Here is a 9,140-nt window from a genome sequence, read left to right on the forward strand (position 1 = left end):
AGAGTTTTTCCACTACATTGGCCATCTTCTTTCCTTGATTTGAAAGAAAGCTATCAATTATATTTAACTGGAAACATCATAAGAAAGTCTCAGTTCAACATTGCACAGATGAGGGGGCTGACTACTAAGGGACAGAACCCATATGGAGTAATTTGTCATATATCTTTAAGCATCTACTGTGAAACATATGCACAGATATAGTACTGTTGGTCATAAAGATCCAGGTGAGCGATACAGGCCCTCTGGACCTCTTGTTAATGAATTGAGCTATGTTTTCCATTTAGCTTGGTGTTGAGTTTTTTGTTTCTCAAGTATTTAAGTTGCCATAACCAAACCTTGAATATATAAATTATAATTAATGTAATGATCATCTATTTCAGATTCTGAATTTCACCCATTAATTGTCATATGTTGAAGTTTTCTGTTTAGATTTACATCAAACTTGTTTCTTTTTATATACATATTTGTTTAATTCTGATTATATGGAGAATTGGGACTTGTGAGATATTTGATAAAATGTAATTCTTGTATGCCATTTGAACATACAAGTATGTTCTGAAATGTAATATATACTAGACTGTATGGGAGATTTACTAGACTATAAAGGAGATATATTAGACTGTATGGGAGATTTACTAAATTATATGAGAGATGTTCCAAATTGTATGGGAGAATATAAAGGAGATATACAAGACTGTATGGGAGATAAACTAAACTATATGGGAGATATACTGAATTGTATGGGGGATTCAATGAACTAATTATACAAGGGATTCAATGAACTGTATACTAGATTTAATTAACTATATTTCTCAATTTTATTTATTTTAAACCTCACTTTTATTACTTATCAATGTAACAAATATTGTATAAACTTGAATTTCAAATTCTGTTGTCAGAGCCACATTTTTGTCTGTTAATTGCGAGCAGATCATTGATTCATCATTGTAATATAGACCTACAACAGTGTTCATCACTAACCCAGGCAGGAGCATTGGACACAAGTTTATATAATAGTTTTGGGGTTAAAATTAAGATATTTCAGTTGGTGCATGGAGAGGGTTGAAATGAGTTGGTCTTATAAAGAGCTCATTCTGTTAGATCTGCTTGATTAGGCTTTAATTTGATGCATGTTTTACACACAGGATATGGTGGAGACTGTATCAGCACAACTAGACTATAAAGGAGATATACCTGGTGTTGATACAACTCTTGTTTTTCCTTTCAAGACACTATAGGTGGTGCTGAGAGGACCAGGTAATTGTAATGGTCATTTCTATAAAGGAGATGCTGCAAACCTTCTGGAAGGATTTTTTTCAAACTATTCAGAATTAATTATGGCATGGTTAATTGGGATAAACTAGTGTAAAGATATACAAGACTGATAAGGTGTAAACACTAAGGTATAACCTGAGAGATGTTACCAAAGGTGTAAACATTCAAGTTGTACCTGATAAGGTGATAAACATTCAACTTTTACCTGATCAGGTGTTACTCAGTAAGGTGTAAACTATAAAGGAGATATACAAGACTGTATGGGAGATTTACTAAACTATTCAAGTTGTACCTGATAAGGTGTAAACATTCAACTTTTACCTGATCAGGTGTTACTCAGTAAGGTGTAAACATTCAAGGTTTACCTGAACTATATAAGATGCCAAAATTTCACCTGATGTAAACACTCAAGGTTAACTATAAAGGTGATAAACACCAAAGTTGTTTTATGTAAACTATAGAAAGATGTTCCAAATTGTATGAAAGTTTTAACATAAAGGAGATATACAAGATTGTTACTTGTAAGCTTTTAACTACATGAGAGATGTTCCAAATTGTATGGGAGATTTACTAGACTATAAAGGAGATATCAACTTTTCTATTTGAATGAAACTATATGAGAGAGTGAAATTGTATAATATTTGACTATAAAGGAGATATGCTTTTGTGAAGATCTACAAATGCCACAGTGATGATATTAGCTGAAACTTTAAAATTACTAAACTATAATGAGAGATGTTCCAAATTGTATGGTCATTTGGCTAGTACTATAAAGGAGATAGCAACAAAATGTGGGAAAAGAAATTACCTAGACTATATGAAAGGAGATATACAAGGGTTAGAATTTGTTAAAACTTATATGAGAGATTTTTTCTGATACTAGACTATAAAGGAGAAAGACTGTATGGGAGATTTACTAGACTATAAAGGAGATATACAAGATATATAAACTATATGAGAGATGTTCCAAATTGTATGGGAGATTTACTAGACTATAAAGGAGATATACAAGACTGTATGGGAGATTTACTAAACTATATGAGAGATGTTCCAAATTGTATGGGAGATTTACTAGACTATAAAGGAGATATACAAGACTGTATGGGAGATTTACTAAACTATATGAGAGATGTTCCAAATTGTATGGGAGATTTACTAGACTATATGAGATTTATATTAGAATATAAAGGAGATATACAAGACTGTATGGGAGATAAACTAAACTATATGTAAGATTTACTCAACTATATGGGAGATATACTGAATTGTAAGGGGGATTCAATGAACTAATTATACAAGGGATTCAATTAACTATATACTAGATTTAATTATCTATATTTCACAATTTCATTTATTTTAAACCTCACTTTTATTAATTATCAATGTAACAAATATTGCATAAACTTAATTTCAAATTCTGTTGTCAGAGCCACATTTTTGTCTGTTAGTTCCGATGAGATCATTGATTCATCATTGTAATATAGACCTACAACAGTGTTCATCACTAACCCAGGCAGGAGCATTGGACACAAGTTTATATAATAGTTTTGGGGTTAAAATTAAGATATTTTAGTTGGTGCATGGAGAGGGTTGAAATGAGTTGGTCTTATAAAGAGCTCATTCTGTTAGGTCTGCTTGTTTAGGCTTTAATATGATGCATGTTTTACACACAGGACTTGGTGGAGTATTATCAGCACAACTCGCTCAAGGACAGCTTCCCTGGTGTTGATACAACTCTTGTTTTTCCTTTCAAGACACAGATAGGTGGTGCTACAGGACCAGGTAATTGTAATAGTCATTTCTCATGCTGCAAACCTTCTGGAAGGATTTTTTTTCAAAATTCAGAATTAATTATGGCATGGTTAATTGGGATAAACTAGTGTAAACATTCAAGTTGTACCTGATAAGGTGTAAACATTCAACTTTTACCTGATCAGGTGTTACTCAGTAAGGTGTAAACATTCAAGTTGTACCTGATAAGGTGTAAACATTCAACTTTTACCTGATCAGGTGTTACTCAGTAAGGTGTAAACATTCAAGGTTTACCTGATCAGATATAAATGCCAAAATTTCACCTGATGTAAACACTCAAGGTTAACCTGATCAGGTGTAAACACCAAAGTTGTGTTATGTAAACTCAAAAAAATGAAACGATGAAAGTTTTAACATCAGTTACTCAGAGTTATTGTTACTTGTAAGCTTTTAGCTCACATGGCTCCAGACATGTCTCGGTGGAGCCTCCATCAGTCATTCGTCTGTCCATCCAGCATCAACTTTTCTATTTGAATGAATTTTTCTCCATTATGAACAAGTGAAATTTCATAATATTTGGTTGGAAGGTTGCTTTTGTGAAGTTCTACAAATGCCACAGGGATGCAAGTAGCTGAAACTTACAAATTACTTATACTGATAACTGAAAGGTGAAGAAGTATGGTCATTTGGCTAGTAGGTTTCAAGGACAAAGCTTGACAAAATGTGGGAAAAGAAATTACCTTGACTTATATGAAAGGTCATCGGGTTAGAATTTGTTAAAACTTTTAAACAATTTTTTCTGATTAATGGAAATATCTAGAAGCATGATATATATTTGGCAGGTAGATCTCTTGGATGAAGCCTGACAAAGTTTGTAAAAAGAAATGACCTTGAATCATATTCAAAAGATCAGAAATCCAAGAAGTGGAATATCTGGTGAAATGGTTTTTCTAGGTCAAAGCCTGGCAGATTTTGAGAGAAAATAAGAAGTGACAAGTACCTTTAATTCAGGTCATAACTACATCTGTTTAGAGTGGAGTGTAAGAAGCTCAAGTTTGTTATGGAAATAGGGTAATATTGATTTGATGCTGCCGACTTCTAATGTCAGTGGTGCACTTGTTTGCTATGATCATACATTGTATTTCCTGTGAACATTGAATACCAGGTGAGTGGTACAGGCACATTAGGCCTCTTGCTATTGTTAATATTATGGTAATTTTTATTTTGTGTCTTGTTTATTACAGGGCCGCGTTGCCTTGGTTATGCAGAGGCAGTATATGATTATGCTGCTACCGCTACTACACAGCTGTCTCTGTGTCGTGGGGACAGAGTGGCCATATACAGCAAAACAGGAAGTGACAAAGGCTGGTGGAAAGGAGAGCACTGTTCCTCACACAAAGTAAGTAACAAGGGAGATGATACTCGCACAAAATAAGTAACAAGGGAGATCATACTCACACAAAATAAGTAACATTGGAGATCATACTCACACAAAGTAAGTAACAAGGGAGATCATACTCACACAAAGTAAGTAACAAGGGAGATCATACTCACACAAAGTAAGTAACAAGGGAGATCATACTCACACAAAGTAGATAACAAGGGAGATTATACTCACACAAAGTATGTAACAAGGGAGACCATACTCACACAAAGTAAGTAACAAGGGAGATCATACTCGCACAAAGTAAGTAACAAGGGAGATCATACTCACACAAAGTAAGTAACAAGGGAGATCATACTCACACAAAGTAAGTAACAAGGGAGATCATACTCACACAAAGTAAGTAACAAGGGAGATCATACTCACACAAAGTAAGTAACAAGGGAGATCATACTCACACAAAGTAAGTAACAAGGGAGATCATACTCACACAATGTAAGTAACAAAGGAGTAAATTCTCACCCTCCGTAAGAAATGTTAACTCATGTGTTTTATAGTGAACGGAGTTGGAAAAACACAAGTTGTATTATTGCTGTTTATGATTTTAAATATCCTTCAGTGAAAGAAAAGTGCACACAGGAGTGATCAATTATGGACAGGTGGCTATATGTTACAGCAAACTGATATACATTTGATTTCTTTATTCTAGGTTGGTTACTTCCCACTGGCATATGTTAGAGAAGAGGAGGAGGAATGATGGCAATTTGACCTTGATAACTGACCTCCAATGGTCTCAAGAAATGAAGCACCCCCTGCTGTTGAAATGAAAAATCTGTTATTCAGGGGAGACAATCAGTGGGAATATTCAAACTGCCCATGTAATGGGTCATCTGCTTATGTATTGTGTGAATATTGGATTAATATCCCATAATTTATAATATTCATCTTAGGTAACCACCTAAATATCTGTGTTTATGGATAATGTCTGGAGGTTACCACAGCTCAAAGCTATGTAAACTCATGTGTTTTACAATGTACATATGCAGACATTCTCACCTGTGACTACATTTGGAAATGTGGGACATCATCCATATAGTTTGTGATCTGATTGACACACTCCTGACAGGCTGTGACGTATGACAGTAAAAACAATATGTGACATAACACAGATTATGTGTCTATGTAGAGATTATGCGGGACACAGTACAGTGTTTTTGTGACAATGATACACAGAGCATTATGAAATGTAAAACAGATTTTGTGAAGTAATGCCCGGAGCATTCTGACAAGTCACAATGATTGTGTTAAATGGCACTGGGACAGTGTGATATTCATGTGTCCACAACTGATGGCAATAACAGATACAAGCTGAACTTTTCATGTGAGGAAGTTGTTAAGCATTGACTGTATTCATGTGTGAACTAATATGCTAATATCCAATAATGCTAGCCTGCAGATATATTCCAGCATCACGTCTCCGACTCACCCAATCAGTCTTGTTTCCCCCCGTTTCTCATTGCACCTGGTATTCAGGATGCTGTGGTGAGGAAGTGTTTTATGCCAGTAGATATATATGCGAGTAGTAACCGGGAAATCTACTACTCATTCAGTAATCGGGAAGGAATGTTATTCCTTTCGCAGAGTACCACGACAGTTATACAGTGTCATATGTGTACATAAACTTAATAAGGACATGTGATGCGACAGAATATCTCAATACTTTCTCTGGTGCTTAGTATTGGATTTCTGTTGGACTATATACAGAATATAAGACATAAACTTTTTTGAATACTTAACAGAGTAACCATTATTTAAGATTTACATTGAACCATTTCCAGAGATTTTGTAAATATGACCATTACAAAATGCCCTTTCCCTAAACCCAAGTCACAAACCAGTGAATGTTGTGAGGATGGGTGTTGTCGACAGTGCTAAATAGTGCTGACATATCACAAATGTGCTATATATATAGATATTTGTTATTATATATATATATAAAAAGTGTGTGGACAATGTATATATATTTCCTGACATAACTGGTCCTTCATATACTAGATATAAAATCCACAGTTATCGATCTGAACTATCATTCATTAGATATACAAAGTTTTGCAAGCATAATCCTAAAGGATAGATGGTATCACTTTTCAGGTATTTGACCCTTGGGGTCATGACCAAGGCCATTGAATTTCATCCATTGTCTTACACTCTCTGCTGTGTTTAGACAGTTGAATGAATTTGAACAAATCTAGCAAGAATAATCCTTATGGTTTACAAATTTTGACTTTCTTTTAAAAAAATGATGCATTGCTGCAGAAAAACCACTGCTAAGTGATATTGTGTGTAAATATCTTGACTAGATGGTAAAGAATGAATGAATTAATTTAAAATTGAATTGATATGAGTAAAGGTTTTAACTTATATATCTCACCTTTATTAGAAAGACAGCTCTAACCCCCATCCCCCCACCCCCACCCCCTCTTACTTAATACTCATCTGAGATAACCACTTAACATCTGTAGATGTACTTAGTGAGCTGGTACACTGGTGCAGTGTCAATGGTTCACCTGTTCAGTGTCAACATTTTTCTCTCTAAAATTCCTGTCAATAATCCATAGGGCAAGTAGCATGTTTAGCAAGAGTGAGGAGTTTTGAAGTTTGTGCAAATGAATGACCTATATCCACTTCCATAGTCACAAGGATCAAATTTGTTTATATTTCTTAATATCGAAAAGGCCCACTTGCATGATACTTGGCCAGTAGCATGCTTTGGTGGTGGGTTAAAACTTGATTCAAATGAATGACCTTGACCCATTTTTATGGTCATGGGACAAATGTGTCAAATCTTCAAAACAGGTTACCACTACAGGCCCATTGAGCCTCTTGTTACTTGTTTGTCACAATATTTACGATATGGACATACATAATTATTCACATGGAACAGACCAGATATATAAAGATGTAAACACAAAGTCAAATTTTTACATATGTTTAGGATAAATTTGATAATGATAGGTAACATGATTTTGAATATGATTATGTCTTGCATAAATAAAACAATGAAAATTTTGATAATAAATATATATTTGCCTGACTGCTATCATTGGTCAGAAAGATCCCTTTTATCATTATAGGACATTTATATACAGAAATAATGGACAAATATTGACTTTTTAACCTTCTGCAATTCCATCAGTTTTTTATGTAAGCACTTTCATTCTGATAGTAAATTTTTAATGCTGAATCGTTTTGAATTTTGATTGGCAATGTAAGCTTTGCAGGACAATGACTATTTAAGCCATATAGATTTTAAACCATGTTCAGGACTGTTATTATAACAGATATGTTGTAAGGATGTATAATACACATGATCTACCAGTATAACAAAAAAACCTATCATGTATTTGGTTTTTCACTGATCGTGATATGTCGGTATACTGGTTCACCATGTATAATATTACATACTGCTTAAAACCTGTTCATAGTGAACCTCTTAAAAAACCATTGAACTAGCAACAAAATGAGATTATTAATTTCTATATGTGACTTAAGACAGAAAAATGCTAGTTTTCAGTGATGAATGAGAAACCATTCCCAGGGGAAGTGAAAATCACTTCAGCCCGGAGTTCACTACAGCTATTGTTTACTATTACATTGTATTATACAGCGTAATACATTGTTCTCTATTATTATAATAAATACAATCTTCAAATACAATTATGGTTTGGTTTTGTATTACAGACTAAATATTGTTATATTGTATTGATATTGTTATTATTTGTAAGTCATATTTATACAGTGAATAAAACTTACATATATACTTACAATATATCACAAACAATCTGTTCAATACATCACATCTATTACATATAATATCAAACACATTTATATACCTCGAATACACTGGAATACTCTAATGCTGGCCAGTCCCATTATCAGATGGATCCACCTTCCTCAGATGTTTTGGCGTTTTCCATGACATGCTCCAGAGGTGTGTCGGCTTGTTTGATCAGGCCCAACCAAGAACTGGTCAGTTTTTCGCCACTGCATGTTGTTACCGCCTGGTGGCCAAGATGTTCTTGCACCCTGTTTGCTAAACCTGCATCATTACGGACAGTGATGCCTGTCTTTCTCCCTCTAGCAATGTGTCTGTTGAGTGCTTTCCTCAACTTAAAGTAGACATAAGGCACTCCAAACGACAATCCTTAGAACCCCCTGTAGCCAACTTCCATAGGCAGACACCACACTCTCCATTCCTGTTGTTGACACTCATCACCAACTGCTGATGCTTCTGTTGTTTCTGTTCATTTGCCTCAGGGGCTCCAACCTCCTTGTTGACTTATATGAGCAGTCCTCGCTTGCCTAGCCTCCTTCTCCTTGGCTTTCCTTCCTTTTCTTGTCTCTACACTTTCTCCTGTACAATATTACACATTTATACAAAGTGCAAGGTCTATACAATGTATCACATTTTAACAGTGGAAATGAAATATATCAAATCTAAAGGAGATATATAGATAAGGTCTGTGTACCTGTATGGAAATATATAGACCAGGTCTGTGTACCTGTATGGAGATATATAGACCTGGTCTGTGTACCTGTATGGAGATATATAGACCTGGTCTGTGTACCTGTATGGAAATATATAGACCTGGTCTGTGTACCTGTAATGATATATAAAGACCTGGTCTGTGTACCTGTATGGAAATATATAGACCTGGTCTGTGTACCT

At 34.6% G+C, this 9,140-nt stretch overlaps 1 protein-coding gene across 7 annotated transcripts in view; it reads left to right on the forward strand.

The window, feature by feature from the left end:
• The window catches only part of LOC132546010 (protein vav-like), a 55,235-nt gene extending 47,107 nt beyond the window's left edge, over positions 1-8,128 (forward strand). For all 7 annotated transcript variants that reach the window (XM_060209703.1, XM_060209705.1, XM_060209700.1 and 4 more), the window contains 3 exons: positions 2,949-3,057; positions 4,272-4,426; positions 5,121-8,128. In XM_060209703.1, the coding sequence (XP_060065686.1) occupies positions 2,949-3,057; positions 4,272-4,426; positions 5,121-5,168 (312 nt within the window). In that variant the 3' untranslated portion in view covers positions 5,169-8,128. The remainder of the gene's footprint in view (positions 1-2,948; positions 3,058-4,271; positions 4,427-5,120) is intronic.
• Positions 8,129-9,140: the final 1,012 nt, after the last annotated feature.

Source organism: Ylistrum balloti, unplaced genomic scaffold (assembly GCF_031769215.1).
Source record: "Ylistrum balloti isolate Yb309-2 unplaced genomic scaffold, AGI_CSIRO_Ybal_v1 Utg369874, whole genome shotgun sequence".
NCBI lineage: Eukaryota > Metazoa > Mollusca > Bivalvia > Pectinida > Pectinidae > Ylistrum > Ylistrum balloti.